Source organism: Oenanthe melanoleuca, chromosome 3 (genome assembly GCF_029582105.1).
Source record: "Oenanthe melanoleuca isolate GR-GAL-2019-014 chromosome 3, OMel1.0, whole genome shotgun sequence".
Lineage (NCBI taxonomy): Eukaryota > Metazoa > Chordata > Aves > Passeriformes > Muscicapidae > Oenanthe > Oenanthe melanoleuca.
Window position 1 is genome coordinate 82,559,986 of NC_079336.1, and position 16,841 is coordinate 82,576,826.

General features: G+C 41.7%; 1 protein-coding gene across 1 annotated transcript in view; it reads left to right on the plus strand.

Annotated features, from left to right (window-relative positions):
- The window catches only part of PLB1 (phospholipase B1), a 75,191-nt gene extending 59,603 nt beyond the window's left edge, over window positions 1-15,588 (plus strand). The window contains exons 48-58 of the mRNA XM_056487986.1: window positions 1,061-1,104; window positions 2,333-2,432; window positions 3,817-3,868; window positions 5,631-5,711; window positions 6,741-6,806; window positions 7,364-7,458; window positions 8,652-8,733; window positions 10,058-10,162; window positions 11,248-11,343; window positions 14,725-14,799; window positions 15,284-15,588. Of these exons, the coding sequence (XP_056343961.1) occupies window positions 1,061-1,104; window positions 2,333-2,432; window positions 3,817-3,868; window positions 5,631-5,711; window positions 6,741-6,806; window positions 7,364-7,458; window positions 8,652-8,733; window positions 10,058-10,162; window positions 11,248-11,343; window positions 14,725-14,799; window positions 15,284-15,505 (1,018 nt within the window). The 3' untranslated portion in view covers window positions 15,506-15,588. The remainder of the gene's footprint in view (window positions 1-1,060; window positions 1,105-2,332; window positions 2,433-3,816; window positions 3,869-5,630; window positions 5,712-6,740; window positions 6,807-7,363; window positions 7,459-8,651; window positions 8,734-10,057; window positions 10,163-11,247; window positions 11,344-14,724; window positions 14,800-15,283) is intronic.
- The last annotated feature ends 1,253 nt before the right edge of the window (window positions 15,589-16,841 follow it).

Genomic DNA, 16,841 nt, shown 5'->3' on the forward strand with positions numbered 1-16,841 from the left:
AGTATTGCTTGCTAAGGATTGGAGGAATCAGGACTTGAAGAGAAGGTTCCTGTGAGGGTGTGGGGTGGGTTCTGTTTGTTTTAGTGGGATTTTTTCTTGCTTCTTTTTTTCTTCTTTCTTTCTTTCTTTCTTTTTTTTTTTTTTTTTTTTTTTTTTTTTGTGTGTGTGTGTTTGTGACTGCTATGAGCATGGTCCTGTGTCACAGCACCTTTTAGCCTTTTGCTAGTCTCTCTGGAGCTTATTCAAAATGTTGCTGTGATTATCTACTGCAGTGTCTAATGCTTGAAGGTCTAGAGTGCAGATTGGCATGAACATGGCAAGAGCACTGCACACAAACTCAGTGAAGATGTTTCAAACACCTTTGCTACTGCCAAGTGGGCAAGCAATGCACATCCAAGGGTTTGAAGCTCAATACCCATGCTAGAGTGGAAGGAAACTGCTTGCTCCCTATGGGCAGACATATGGCTGATAACTGTGTGCATGTATACATCGTCCTCTACTCTTCCTGCATCCCTTTGCATGTGTCTGCTGGCATGAATATTTTCAGGAGGGGCTGCCACAAGTGGTGTAGGAGTGTATTGGCTCTGCACACAGATAAGTTTTGAATGGTAGAGGCAGAGGCTTTATGTAATCAGCATTGCAGAATTGCAGATAGGTAGTTAATGAATATTTAATGCACTCTCTCCTATGCATAACTGCATGCAAGTGTAGTTTCAGCAAGGTAACGTGGAAACGTGAGGAAATATCACCTTTCTGTGATAGGCATCCCATCATGTCCTTACGAAAACTTGGTTCTCCCAATATGGTCTGTTCCCAGCCTGAAGGCATAGCTTCTGTCTTAGTGCTGCCCTGCTTTGTTTAATGTGAGTTATCCTTTCCCTACTTTCCCTGAATTCCTGTGGTTTATCTCCTTAGTCCTGTTTGAAGCAAGTATTTTTTTGGGGGGGGTGGAGTGGTGTTGTTTTTTCCTTCTTGGGCTGCTACAACAACATATGGTGACAATAAGACAGATGGCTGCTGGATTAACCCTGCCGGGTGATTTTGTTCTTTCCCTTTGTAGTATTGGAGGTGATGAGACCCTGGAGATCCAGGCTACTTTACCCAGTGAGTATCCTAGAAAAGCAAAAGTTGGGTATTACACTGAAAGTCGTCTAAGTGGACCCTAGGAAACATCTGGAAATGGTCATTCTTTCCTTCAAAACGACAGGAATGTCCATCTGTTGTGGGTCTAAGCAGTTCATGTGAGCGAGAGCTGAAATCCAGGCTGACCTGATTAGCTGTAAAGTTGATTCAGCCCCTCCACATCACAGGACCTGCATGTGATTGTATCGTCCTTTTGACCAAAAGAATTAGGAGTAAATGTGCTGAAGGTGACAGAAGTTCATGGCAGATCTGCTCCTCCCTCATTTTGTTTTGTTTTCTAGTGGCTGACTGTAATGTCTGTGGACAAATGAAGGGTTATGAAGCAATTAGCAGTCCATCTAGCCAAGATTGTTGGCAAAGCTATGGTTCTTCCTGATGATTTCAAGTTGCTACATAGCAGTGGAAAAAAACCTCTGAAAGTACTATAAATTTTTGCCCTAGTGTTCTGTGTAATTGGGGCCTGTAGTTGCCATAGAAACCATTAAGTGGTCAATGTGACAATAAATTGGAAGGCGCTTGGTTTACAATGGCTGCTCTATTTGTATGTGATCCATGCTGTGGAGCAATTTGACAATACCTGGCATTGTTAGGAGTAAAATCTGATGTGCTTTGCCTTGTACCAGGCATATCACTGTATTTGAAGAAAAATAGAAGGCACAATTCAGTTATGCATTATAAATGAGATTCTATAAAGAGGTTTCAGACAGCACTTCAGACACAGTAACAATGACAGTTTTCAGACTTCATGCATCCCCACTGAAAGTTTCAGTGAAATCTAGAAAAATGAAAAAGATTCACTTCTCTGCCACAAGTATTATTATCTAGCTGGAGAAGTGAGAGGTAGAGGGCCATATTCAGGGCAACTGCTTCTGGTACACAAAAGAAAGTAACCACAAACACTCTGACACTTAAATTCAAGACTACTGATTTGCCCAAGATCCACCTATGCGTCTCCTGGGCCACCAGGCCCTGACTCCTCAGGCCCCTGGAGAGAACTAATTGCAGTGATGAAATTTGGACAGTAACTAAAGTCTTCAAAGCAGATATATCTCTAGCTCCTGTAAAGTCACAGTGAATGAGGTGAAAACAGATTTATATTCTCACCACTCAATTGGCTCCTGCTTCTGCAGGGAGGCAGCGCTGCTGGTTGTACTGTGAATGGTTAAACACTGTGTTTTTTCTTTTTAAGACATCTTGAAGAAATTCAATCCGAACCTCTTCGGCTTTTCCACTGGCAGTTCTAAGGAAACAGCTGGATTCAATGTTGCAGAGAGAAATGCCACAGCACGGTAAGGACAATCCCAAACAAGAAAAAGTGATGGATTGGCAAAGGTTATCTTTGTGATGCATGTCAGGGTTGAGGTAATGTTGATGACCTGCTGGTACTCAGCATGTTTCTGTGATCTAATGTTTTTAATTGTAAGTTTCAGGGTTTTATTTTTTTAAATTCAATTCAGTATTTGGGGAGATTTATTTGTTATCTTTTTAAAATTAGACACAAGCTTCCTTTCTTTATTTGATTTCTGCCCATAATTTTTGAGCCAATGCCTTAGTTATGCTTCTAATTCAACCAGTACCTTTTTCTGCCCAGTCTTCAGTGTACAGGTCCCAAATTCACTGTCAGACAATATCTATAATAAGGAAAAAATTCATGACCACTCTTTTATTCCTTGATTTCCAGAGAACATGCTTGAAAATAACAAATAGAAGCCCAATGCTACCCTAATGGCATTAAAAATTATCCCTGTTTGCAGCACAAAATAAAAAAAATAAAAAAAGTAGCTGGGAAATAATTCCTTTCTCCTCCTGAAAAAAAAATCTGCTAGTCTTAACAACCAAAACATCTAAGAATTTGTATGGCTTACACTGTGCTTGCTCCATGAATGCTCACAGAATTTGTTTCCAAAATTTTTGTGACAACCTTTAACAACCGTTAAATCTGCTGCAAGAGAGATTTAGGATAACTATCAAAGCCTGTATAGCTACTAAATATTTCATAGGTTCCCTGAGCAAAGCTGACTCAGCGTGATCAGTATGGTTCTAGGAATCCAAATAATGTAACTGCATTTGTGTAGCTGCTGGAGAGAGGCAGGGCTTATTAGCTCAAGCACAGTCTTTTTCTAGTATATTAGGAGCTCATTTCCAGCTGGTGTCTCAGCATGGTTTCTGCTTTGGCCCGTGGATGTTGCATCCTGTCCAGAGCTGGACTGGGGCTCTTGAGCCTGGCAGTCCCACAATGTAAGCACTCTTTTCCAGCCATAAGACAAGCCATAGTAATTTAAGGCCGGATCAGAAATGCTGGTTAGGTGCCCAGCTTCTGTGTCAGCACCAAACTCCCCCACTGGATTTTTGGAGGGAGTTATGCAACTCAATGTCTCTGTGCATCTGGGCATTAGTGCTTTTTCCCAAACAAAATGCACCGAGGCCAACTCTGAGATGGGAAGAACTCATACCAGTTGCCTGCCGCTTGGCAGCCATCCCAGGTGAAGCCTTTTCACATCAGATTATTCACTTGTGCAACTTGGTCCTTCAGTGTTTGCTCAGCCTTTTGAGGCATCACTTTCCTTATACTGATTTCTGCTGATCCTGAGATCACCTGCAATGAGGAGTGGGGATCGAGAAGGTGATGTGCTATTAGAGCACACATCTAAAATCTTCTGTTCTCTCTCCTAGTGATATGCCAGCCCAAGCACGTGCATTGGTGGAGCTGATGAGAAGCAGCTCGGTGAGTGGGATTTGGGCCACACCTCGGTGGTGCTGCCCTGGTCTCTGGGATGACTGCAATTAATGGGATGCTTGAGTCATGAACAGTGCTTAACTGTTCAAGATGAAAGAAAAGTCCTTGTCTCTGCTGTGCTTTCCAAGATGAATGTTTTAGATTAATTACCCCTAATGTAAGATGCAGTGCAGCCAGGAGATGTAAGGAAGGTAGTGAGGAAGAGAAGAAATCTGAAGGTTCTGGTGAGATCACAGGATTGCTTTGTTGAGCAGCAACCTTCAAAGTGAAGGTCAAAAAGGCTGAGTGTAAAATTGCTGAAGCAGGTACCTGCAGACCAGCATGAGTCACAATATCCCCAATACTGGGAAGGACTACTGAAATCTTTGTAGGAGAAAAAGCCCTCTCAAAGTCTGGTTTGGAACAGGCAGATAATTAATCAGTGTCCAGAAACCTCAGGAATGGATGGATCTCTGCCACACCATAATCTTTCAGAGAATTTTATGGGATCTAGTATTGTGGACCAGTCTGCTCTGCTAACTCCACTGAGGGCTACAAAGAGCATCATGAGCAGGGAGGGGAAGAAATCTGAGAAATCCAAGGCTACCCTGCTATGAGTATTAGCTGAATTTGAGTGGATGGCTGTCTGGATGTGAGCTGTTGGTTCAGGGAGAGCATTCCCTCTAAGGGAATGGGAGTGCCTGGTGCTCCTTGGCTCAGACTGAATGGGAAAGGAAGGCACTGAATAAGCAGGATTTGTCAAAGCATGTGGCTCTCCATGCCAGAACTCTTGATGGATGCTGCATGCTCACCCCACTGTCAGTTACTCTGCATTGCCAATTGTTTGGCAGTGAAGGGAGCTGGCATGGCTTTTCAATAGAATAGAAGAGGAGAGGCTGTCATGCTTTGTTTTATTCACAGCTTTTTATGCATTATTTTTTTAAAGGGAGAGAGGAGTGCGTCCCTGCCATAACATTGTCTCCTCATGAAAGTCTTTCTGAGCAAATCGCTGGTTAAAGAGGAGAATTCAGACCTGTGGGTGATTCCCAGGCCCTCCCTCTATTTGTGGGATCCTTTTGCAGATGTTTGTTATGTAAATGCACTATGCTAAAAATAGTTGCCTTTGATTCCTTTCTTTGTACTGAATGTTACAAAATGTTTTGATGAGATCCAGCTTTCAGCAGCGCCTATTGTTAGCTTGTGGTGACGTGGATGCTGCAGCTGCCCTTATATGAGCTCACTGAAGTCACCAGCCTCCTGGACTCTTCTATTTTAATCCAGCTGTCTGTTCCCTGGGGCACCCCTTGCCCCTCCTGTCCACGGGGTAATTCTTGCCCAGCTGGCAGGGATCCCCAGCAGCTCCGGTTCCACAGCTCCATGAGTCACTCCAGCCTCCACTCCCACAGGGCTTTATCCCCACGCTGCCTGCAGTGTGCAGCCATGGCTGGCAAATCTCTACTGTCCATCCCTGTCCTGAAGCTGACACTCACTTAGGGGTGCTTGCTGCCACAGACACATTTCCGTGCTTGGTTACCCTGACAGAGCTTGTCTGCTGAAGGGAATTTCCCTACAGAAGCCAAGGTGAATTGCAGTAGACTAGTAAACCGCTCAGATTTTCCCCTTGGAGAGATACTTTTCTTTTGCCAGCTTAACTCCGCATACCTCCCTTGTTCTGCCCTACTGTCTGTGCCCCATTTAGCCCCATTTGAGAATGTTGCCTCTCATGCCTTAGCAATGGATGCTGCAATATGTTTATTTTATGTGCCACTAGAAAATTAACTTCAAGGAAGACTGGAAGCTGATTACCATCCTTATTGGAGGCAGCGACCTATGCCAGTACTGCTTGGACAAGGTTTGTATCTCTGAATTAGGAATGCTCATCCAGGCATTTGGCAGGTGACCAGCCCTGGAAACATAGCCTTTCTCAGGGAGCCAAAGTTCCTCTTTGTTTAAAAAGCACTTAGAAGTCCTGCCCCTTTCATCTGTATTGTATCAGAAACAAGTGCACAGCTTTTGATACAGGGGCACTGCAGCTCTGGAGAAAGGCATTATTTAAGTACTAGGATCCTGCTCATATTGTACAAAACACAAAGATTAAGCTGAAGAGCTCTCCCTGCTTAACTGGACAAAGTAATCAGTGTGGTGTCTCAGGCATGTTAGAGGACACAAGTGAAGGCTACTGAAAAACATCTCCACACAATAATTACTGAGGATGCCCAATTCTTGCTTCAGAATGACACCCAAAGTAATAACTTCAGTTTATAGTGAAAAACATGTCTTCTCTCTAGCTGTCAGTGGTCATCCCCTCTGAAGCTGTCCATGTGGCACAGACTGGGGGTCTGTACCCCAGCTTGTTGAAATGACCAGGCACTGTTCTCTGTTTTGTTCTTTCTTTTACAGGCTGCTGCCTGGAGCCTTTGTCCCCGCAGCTACACCTCTGTAACCACAGTCACTATGTTATTTTGCTTATGGGCTTTGTGGGATCTGACTGCCTTTGTATCAGTTTCTCCAGATGGGCAGTTTGAAAGAAAAAAATTATATTGTTCTGTTCATAAGGGAAACTAGTCTGCTCTGGGTCTTATAAAAGACAACCCCAAAATCCAAAACTGTGATCAATATAGTCATTATCAGGGAAAGGCTTTATCAGGATACCTCAGGATTTTCTACAGAGATTAGAGGAATATTACAGAAAAAATAGCATAAAAACACAAACACTATATAACCTCTGTGCATGTGCCAGTAAACTTCTTGATCTGGAAATATATCTGCCAACGAAAGAATAAAGGAGGATCATGTTGGTATATCTTCTCACAGATGACCTTGTTAATTCCTGAAAAAGACTGACTCTTTTTTTTTTTTTTTTTTTTTTTTTTTTAAACAGGAAGCCTATTCAGTGCAAAAGTATGTAAAGCACCTTCAGGACACTCTGGATATTTTCTATAAGGAGGTAAGCTTTTAAGATACCCTAGCAAGCTATGTTCCTGGCAAGTACACTGATGTTTTTCTCACCTCTGATAGAGTGCCTGTGATTATGTTTCATACAAGGTCATCTTTCAAATAGCTGGAGTCAGACTGTTCTTCAGTGCTGCATTTCAATGACTGTACTAGCTAATGCCCTGAGAAAGAGGGCTGCAGTTTCAGAAAAATCATGTGTTTGACAATATTTATGCTGTGGACCAAACATACCATGACCCTACAGCCAGTTTTTGTGGCTAAACCAACCATGAACAGTTTCATATACCCTAGAGCAAATGGAAATGTCCTAGGGAGGGAAGCAGCATTTCAGCTAGTTTGTACTAGCTGCTGGAATTTTTTTGGCTGACATCCACTGTATGTCTCCCTCCCCCTCCTTTTATACATCATCCTTGCACATGCCATTGGCTGCAGCCAGTGCAGTTTGCACTGACTCCCTGACCTACGGATGGCACTTCTCGCTCTTTGTAGTGGTATCATGTTCTGTTATTTGTAACATGTCTCTATGTCTGGTTATTATAATCCTTGCAGCTCCCAAGAGTCTTTATCAACGTGGTGGAGATACTAGAGTTCTCTGGACTGCGTCAAATCACAGCAAGCTCTTCAGAGTGTGCTTTGGCAGCAAAGTAAGTGAGCAAAACAGCTCTTTGCCTGTGAAGTGATATTTTTTTGGCTCAGTCTCAATTTATACAGGAGGACATCCACACTGAGCTTTCCAAGCTACTTGCATTGCTGCCTTTACGTGGTGCACTATTTCTATTACTTCTTGCAATACTTCATCTAAAAAGCATGCAACTGTAGATAGCAGAGTCTCCTTCCCAGCTGTAAGGCAGCATGGCACAGCACAAGTCAATGTATAATTGCTGAACTTTGAAGGCTTTTTTGCCCAGCCATCTGCTGGTCAGCAGCACAGGCTGATTCCTCTCTTTTATCCAGTGTTGCATTACCTCTGGTGCGGGCTGGGCTGCACACAGCAGAGCACAACCAGGAACTGCTCCACGCACCTAATGAAGGAGACCAAAATCTTAACTCAAAGAAGTTTAAGAGACTTGTTTTAGAAAGCAGCAGTGTCTTTAAAGGCATCAGAATGGACATGAAAAGACTCTTTAATCTTGCAGAGAAAGGTATAACAAAGACTGGTAGTTGGAAGGTGATGCCAAATGAATTCAAATTAAGTTAGGCACAGATTTTTAAAAATACAAGTGATTAACTACAGGAACACACTGGAGGGAAAATAATGAATTGATGATCTTGCTCAGTGTCTTCATATTCATTCCAAGCACGATCTAAGAAGATGAATTTCAGTGAAGCACAAGTTATTACCTCTTGTTATGAAGGTAACATAATAAAACAGAGTGGTGCAAGGACTCAGACTACATGAAAAATTTGTCTTTTCTAGCTTTAAACCCCCAGATGTCTGAAAGTCTGCGGTAAGCCCATTTATGGGGTGGGTTTTCTTGCTGTTCTAACACATGTGATTTCCTGCTAATATGTGGCATACTTTTTTGTTCATACTTTTTTTTGAACATATGTTTTTGAACATACTTTTTATGAACACATACTTTTGTGTTCAACTCAAGAGTTGCAGATCCTGCAGCTCTTTCTGCCTGTGGTAGATCATTGTTTTGAAGGGTAAGTCACTAGAGATTTTTCTTTTCTGAAGTATCTGTCCATTCCTAAGCCACAGAGGTGGTTCTCCCTTCTGCATGTGAGCTTTGAGCACCAATCCTGAGCTTTTTGAAGCAGACACACAGTGCTGAAGAACTGTGAATAGAGTATTGTAGACTGGCTTTTAATTCTGGTATTTCTTTCATTGAAGGAAAGTTTGCCCATGTTTCTTAAACCCAGAGGAAGATTCTTCCGAATTACAAGAAATTAAGAGAGTTAACAGAGATTTTCAGGTAATGCACTGATTCTGTAACTGGTCATCTTCACTTGTGTCTTTTTATATTGCTTCTCTCACTGTCCTTCCTGTCATGCATATCCTCAACATACAATATAGACAGGGATAACTGGAAAACAACTTGGCTACAGCCTAGTGAAAACCCTCCCCAGCTAACCAGCCAGCAGCAGTGTCAGCTTTCCACATTGCCTTATGACTTGACCTCGGTTCTGAGTTGGATGCAGATGGAGACCAGACCAGTTCTGTTTCCAGCTGCTGTTTCAACAGCCGGAAAGGATTTAGTAGTGATGGCTGCTTTGTTGATTTGTGTTTGTCTGTTATGAGTCCAATGAGTAGCTCACATGAATTAACATGTTACTGCAAGAGTGACAAATGACCTTGGATCAGCTATTCTGTGGTTACTTTTAGCAGAAGAAATTAACTAAACCATGGGCCAGCTTGCTATCTGAGAGTAACTTTTCATAGCCTCAGGCGTAAGATTCACTCAAAATTAACAGAGGCTATAAATAGCTATTGGAGCAGAAGCTTTTTCCATCGATGTTCTTATGAATACAGGAATCACTGTATCAGATCACATTATGTTCTCCATTCTGGCTCTGGCAGTGACTGTTGTCCAATGAATCTGACAAAGCTCAAGAAATTTACCCTGGGTAACGCTTGTATAAGCCTACTAAAGGGGTCATTTTCCTTAACTAAGGAAGAGGGATTTGGAATGTTTTGAGATATGATCAGGAGCATTAGCATTTATACCCATAAGATGGCAAGTTACAATGAGGTAGGTTTTTTTATTTGTATGAATGTCTGTGACCATAATTTTTGAAAGTGGCAGGTAATTTTTCAATGTTTAAGTATTATTTTAATTCAAGCACACCTTCTGAAAAATCAAGCGAGCTTCAGGCTCAAGTTGGCATTCTGGACTCGTTTGTCACTTCTAAAAATGTTGGCCTTGTTCCTTTTCTTTATAATTTTCTTCAAATTTTAATCTCATTGAAATTGCGCAGTTTTGGTTTCTTTAAGTAAGGTCTGAACTACTTTTTTTTCTGTATTTTTTTTTATTAAGCAACTTTATATTTTTTACTTTTTTTTGTTTGTTTGAAATAATCCAGGTTCTGTGCGTTTTCCTCATGAAAATCTCTTCATGAGCCAAATTATATTCTTAGCCACTTTCTTGATTTGCTTTATAACATTTAGCTGGATTTACACTAACGATTTACAGCTTCCTACACTGCAAGATGTATAATCTGCATGTTTCTGATAGCTGACAAATGTTAGACGAACCTTGCAAGTAACTCTTCTGTTTTCACTAATTACACTGTGTGCAGGCTGAAACCTTGCAGCTGATCAACAGCGGCTGGTACGAGCAGAGGGAGGACTTTGCTGTTGTCATCCAGCCATTTTTCCGGAACACCTTGGTCCCCCTGGATATTGTGAGTGCTGTTTTGCTTTCCCATTATGCAAGGGCCTGTATCTTGATTTTTCTTAAGCCAGTAAGATCCGTGCCACAAGGACTATGTCTTCTTCTCTTTGCACAGCCTAGGGGCACAGCATGGAATCTGTGGTAAGAAGTGAGAGAGGAGAAGGCAGGAAGTCTCACAAGAAGGCAAGAAGATTCACAGTGCTGCCTGTGAATCAAAATGCCTTTAGGAATAGTTTCTGCACCCATAAACTAGGCACCCTCTGACTTCCCCTAAACTGCATGTTGCTTCCTTTGTTGGGGAGGTTGGTTAGCATTCACCACAGTTTCCCGATTTAGGTTATGGAATGTGTTCAGGTTTTCTTCAAATGGAGACCAGCACTTGAGTCTCTGACTCATCCAAGCATAGAAACAGGAAGTAGCCTTTGAAACCAAACACTGATTCTCCTTCTTTTCTCCAGCCTTAGCATTATGTATGCTGTGTAGTTAAGGATACAAATATCCAGCATGAATCCTCATCAAAACAGCCCAGTTTTGCATAGTACTGACACTTTTTTCATACTATCCTCATTCTTTTTCCTGTCAGTCTACAAGGTAGACCAATGGTCACCATACAGGTAGTGATGAGGCAAATTCCCCCTAAGAGAGACATTTGCCACAGCTGGATAAGCCCACAACTTTTATTGTTATCTGAAATTCAGCAGAAATTTCAACACTTGAAAGGCTGTAAGTCTGAGTCACAGAAGTTTAAAAAGCAAAAATAAGCACTTTTCTATCAGTTCTGTACGAAATGGAATGTGGGTCAATGGCAGGGTCTGTGTAACAGCTGTGACTGTTGGCTTGATGATAAGTTTAGTTTTGTTATGAAAATTTTTGTGTGAAGTTCAGCAGGTTGCATTGCACAGAAGGTCTCAATGTCTCAACTGCAGACCATAGTTAGGAGCACCTAATTTTATTTCCAGTGTGAAAACATGAGCATATTGCCTTTAGGAAGATACCAAAATTGTGGTCTATCAAGTACAGTACACTATTAGATATAATATGTCAGATCTCAAAGACTGAAATTTGCTGAGAAATAATTTTTTGCTTTTATTGCAGGTTGGCAAGCCAGATATGAGTTTCTTTGCTGCAGACTGCTTTCATTTCAGTGTAAGAGGCTATGCTGAGATGGCCATGGCTCTCTGGAATAATATGGTAAGGGGTTATAACTTAGATCCCTGTGTATTTGTGGTAGCAGTAGCTACAAAAGATCATGAGAAAGGTGTCTGAAACAGAAGAGTAAGCAAGACATAAAAGTGATATCCTAAGAAGAGGAGGTTGCTCAGCACTGAGGTTCTTCTCATTCTGCATTGCTAAGGAATGCAAGAGTCTTAATGTAAAGAAAAATTCCTTTCTGATTTGATAAATAACTTGCATTAGAAACAAAAAGTGAGCCTCCTTAAACATACAGTTCTGTAGGTTTGCTGAAAATGTCTGTTCAATGAGCTTCCCCTTCTTCAGTGAATTCTCTTATATTTATTAGGAAAACATATATGTGACTGAATTTTTGCTGCCATTAATAGTGTGGACATGTTGTACCACCCACTCTTGTATCTGAGGCAGTTTTAGTAGAGTCACCAAAACTACTAGGGGGCTGAAATCAAATTTATGATGCTTGTAATCACATTCCATCTGTCATTTTGGGGGAAATGATAGCTTTCAAATAGTGATGGAAGAAGGTGTCAGTGGCACATGCTAGACTTGATAACTCCAAGGTCATGGTTGCTTTCAGAAACATTTCCCCACATTGGCAGGAAGACTATGGTATTTTTATGCACAGCAACATCTCCTTCCCTTGTCTTGTAAATATCAGTAGCCAAATACATTGTGCTAGCAGAAATCCTCCATCCTACTTTACAAGAAACAAGCATAAATGGAGGAGAGCTTCTTTTCTGTCCAAGTAGAAGTTTAAGCAAGATGAGAAACTTACAGAATACCCCAGAATGAGCTTGAAAATAAGGACAGGAAAATGCAGGGCAGGAATCTGTGCAGTTGCCCAGTATAGGATATGAGCTGTAGGTCCAGGATTATAGAATGTACAATGCAAGCACATGCTCGGAGTAATTGATTTGTGCATGCACAGCAAATCTGCCTGTTTTCCATCAGGCTTCCCTGTCTGGGACTCCAGATGACAGCAGGCTGGTAGGCTTCACTCTGCTCCATAGCTTAAACAGGGCTAATGGTAGGCCAGAAACCCCAGGCAAATGTAGAAAAATTCAAATTGAGCATGGCTGAGAGATTCAAGGAAAAAAAGGGACAGTACCTGGGCATATGGTGGTCTTAAATTTGGTTTCTGTTGCCATGTGGTATTCCTATTGGCCATTACTCATTCCTGAATCACCATCAGTCTTTTTCCCTATGCCACAAAAGGTTTTTTTTTTTTCCAGACTGTCACTCATTTCCTACGCATATAAGGATATTGACACAAAGCTTTCTACTGGGGTGGCAGAGATCAGGTTCTTACTGATGCAAACACAGCTATTCCCTCCCATAGAGATCTGTGGGTCTATGCCAACTGCAGATATTGCTGTTTACTATTTAAATCTAGTTCTTGTAACATATCCCTGCTTTTCCCTTGCAGTCCTTGTACGGCAAGGCTGTGCAAGCTTACTGTAAGGCTGAATTGTTTCCCTGTTCCCTGAAAAGCTCAGCAGGCTGCAGGCTTATGGCCAAATGACACGGATTCTTGTCAGTGCACATAAAGGGCCAGACTGTGCCTGGCCACTGTGTGGGTATGCAGGGATTGGGATGGTTTATGGAATCTCTTCCTTGCCATAATGTTCTTCACCCTTTTGGCTTTGTGCAAAACAAAGTGTGTTCCTGCTCTCTGAAGTCAGAGGACTCTGTAGTCTTAAGGGGTTTCCACTGGTCCCAAACCCACCTTATCAGGTCTTTGGCCGAGATGAAGACACATGGACAGTGTTTGGTTTGTGCTCTTCTTCCATGCTGGCCACATGCTCTAGGAGAGCAGTGGGTACTTTCAGAACTTGTCCTGTATGTTCAGGGATGGGAACATACTGTCATCTTCAAACTCAGAAGCTAATGCTTCTGAAGGACAGATTGCATAGAGATGAAGTAAGCATGGGTGGTTACAGAATTTTGCATTTTATCATACTTTGTCTGGGCTCTGTGCCAGAATCCTTACTGAGTGCCCTGGCATGGGAAGAATTACAATTATCTACAAATAACCAGTTGCACTGCAGGCAGAGTGCTGCGAGATACAAGCCACACATCATACAAATAACAGCTGTTCCCTTTAAGGTGCAGCAAAACAACCAAATTCAGTCTTCACTGCATTAGCTAGTGGGTGGCCAAGTGCTTAGGAGTCGTAAAAGAGTCCATCAGGACACTACAACAATCAGCAAAACTTGGCATCCTGTTTTGCTTCTCATCTTCACTTGTTAGCTTTCTTCTCTTCCCTTGTTATATTTTCTGTGGTTCATATATTTTTATTTTTCAGTCTCTGTTAGCTTCTGGTTTTTTTTAATTTTTTTCATTAAAAATGAACTAGAGAGAGAAAGTATTCTCAGTGTTTCCATATGAGAATCTTATGGATAATTTTTTTTTCCCATGTTGTGTTGGTCTTGTTGCTGTATTGTTTCTCTTCAGCATGCAGCTGACACTTTAATCCCTTGAGGACAGTAAATGCCTGTATAGACAATGGCAGAAGCAACAGCCCTCTGTGCTGTATTCCCAGAAGTGCTGGATGACAACTTTGCAGTTCTCTGTGGACCAATCTTGAAGTCATTACTTCAGGCATGCCCATGCAACAGTTGTAAACACTTCAGTTAACATGACTGAGCAAGCCTCTACTCGTTAGCTTAGCTATGGCAACCAGTGGTATGTGCACTCCTAGCCAAGCACAACTGCCTGCTGCTAGCCTAGGCATATTTTATGTTGGGTTGGAAATGGGCTCAGGGTGAGCCTATGGTCAGCTATTGCAACTTAGCTGACAACTGATAATATAAAAGGCTCTGTTTAACTCACTTCTTGCAAGATTGTAAATGCAACCTCAGCTAAAATTCCCAGGGAATTTCTTGTCTGAGTGAAGACTGCAAAAGTGGTGCCATCCCCTCTCTGTAACTCTGTCATTTCTGAAGTAACTCCTATCATCATGCCACCTAGGCACTTTTCTTTAAGTAATATGCTAAGTAACATCTGTCATGTGGGTTTTTTCCTTTGTGGTTTACACTGCCATTTGAGATGAGTACGTGGTAGAACTGGGTGTAATAGTGAACCACTTTGCTTTAGCTGAACATTTAAAATACGTTGTGTTCAGAGCAATGCGAAAGGAAGAAACACTTATCCTATTCCTTGCTTCTGAGGGAGTTATTCTGCAGCCAGTACATTGGATTCTCAATGTCTTCGGTACACAAGTGTTAAAATGTTTGCAAACTTTCCTCTGCTCCTTCTACCACACTTCTTCATTACTGCAAGCAGCAAAAGATTGGATAAGAAGTTGTAGCTGTCTGAATCAAGAGAGTCTGAGAAGAAAAAGTTCATCATTGTGTTTAACATTACTTCTCTCTTCTTCAGCTGGAGCCAGTTGGTGAAAAGCAGTCTTACAACAACTTTACCCAAGACAGATCAAAACTTAAGTGTCCAAACCCTGTAAGTAAAGGTCAAGGTGCTCTCTCCATTAATTACCTCTATTTTTTCTCCTTTCTTCACACTGGTGGAGCTCTTTAAAAGAATATCTTTGTGAAAGTTTCATATAGCTAAAATATACTCCCGTTTTGTTATAGGCAGGGAAATCTACTTAGATTTAAGACAAAAAGCTTTATCCTCACTGCAGTGGGAAGCCTCTCATTAAAGCTTCTTCTAATGGGTTGATGTATTCCCATTTGCTTGTTTGCAGAAAGCAAATTAGGAAGTGATGCCGCCACTCCTGATTCTGAGGTGGCTTCTGTTTTGTGTTCTCAGAATTTTCAGGCAATTGAGCAGGAGAGTGTTTGGGCTAAGATAGAGAGAAGGCAAAACCAGGTGATTGTCTAAAGATCTACCATTCCTCTCAGAGAAGGGGCAGTGGCACATTGTAGGAATACTGCCGCTTGAGTGCTTGGTGGTAAATAAAGCCTTTGCTCTCCCTTTGTAGGAGAAACCTTTTCTTTCCACACGAAGAAATAGTGGATTTGGAAATTCAGATCTTAACTTGGGGAACACAGAATCTTCAGTCCCCTACTGGGCTGCCATTGTGACTGCAGTAGCCGGGGTCCTGGTGGGTTCCTTACTTGGCTGGATTGTGTCTCGAAGAGGAACCAAGAAGCACCAACGTAAGGCTGACACTGAAAACAACATGAAAACAACCTCTCTGTAGCACAAGTGGAACAAACATGTTTCTCTGATGAGACTGCTCTTTGCTGTGACAAAGAAAGTAGCAGAATAAAAAACCTTTTGATATTTGTTTGATATGAATGAAGCTTCATGGTTGCCCAGGGATTTTTGGGCCAGATAACATTGATCAACAATGCATTTTAGAGTTATCTTCTGTGGACCAGTCAAGTGGAGGATGAAGTTCAAAGTATGTTGTGGTTTCATGCCAGCTAGCAGCTAAATACCACATACCTGCTCACTCCATCCCCCTCAGTGGGATGAGAAGGATAACTGGAAAAGGTAAAACCTATGGACTGAGATGGAAATTATTTTAATAACTGAAATAAAGTAATATGTAATAGTAATAATTGTAATGAAATGGGAAGTAACAAAAAAGAGAGAGGAATAAAACTAAAGAAGAACAAGTGCTGCACACTAAAATTGCTCATTGCCTTCTGACTGACACCTAGCCTGTCCTTGAACAGCAGTCAGCCCCTCCTGGACTTCTTCCCCCAGTCTATATAGTAAGCATGGAATGGTTACTATGGCATGGAATATCCATTTGGTCAGCTCAGGTCAGCTATCCTGGCTATGTTCACTCCCAGCTTTTTGTGCTGGCAGAGCATGGGAAACTGGAAAGTCCTTGGTTTACAGTAAGCACTACTTAGCAACAACTAAAATAGTGATTTGTTATCAACATTATGCTCATACTAATTCCTAAACACAGCAATGAACCAGCTATTATGAAAAGTATTAACTCTATCCCAGCTGAAACCAGGACAAAGTGTTAAAAGCTTTTTCATTCTGGGGATCAATTCTCTGTTTCATGAATATTACTTAGGATATCAATTGCACAAAGAAAGAACACCTGTTCATGCATCTTGGCTTCTTAATTGTGCATCTGTCCTTTGCTCTTATAAACCTCTATTTAAAATGTTAGAGACAAGTCAGTGATTGCAGCCTGCTGTTCCTCAATAGTAAAGTGTGAGTGAGATAAACAGCAGCTGCAATTTTACATGTTATATTCCAGCAAGACCATTGCATTGAAGGTGCTAAGGTGATCCTACATGGGCAAGTACAATGCCATCTTTAAGCTGGTTTCTGAGCAACTTGGTGTCTCTGGTGCAGTGCTGGGCAACACAGATAGAATAACTCTGCACTGCCTTGGACTCCAGGATCCTTCCATCTGGGATAGCTCCATCTGTGGAGCTGGGCCATATCAATGACTTCTTCTCCAGAGCTAAATAACCCAGGGACAATCCTGTATCCTCCTGCCCTCCCCTGTATGGGAGCTGGTTCCAGAATGAATTGTGATCAATTTCTTCACTAGCATCTGCTAA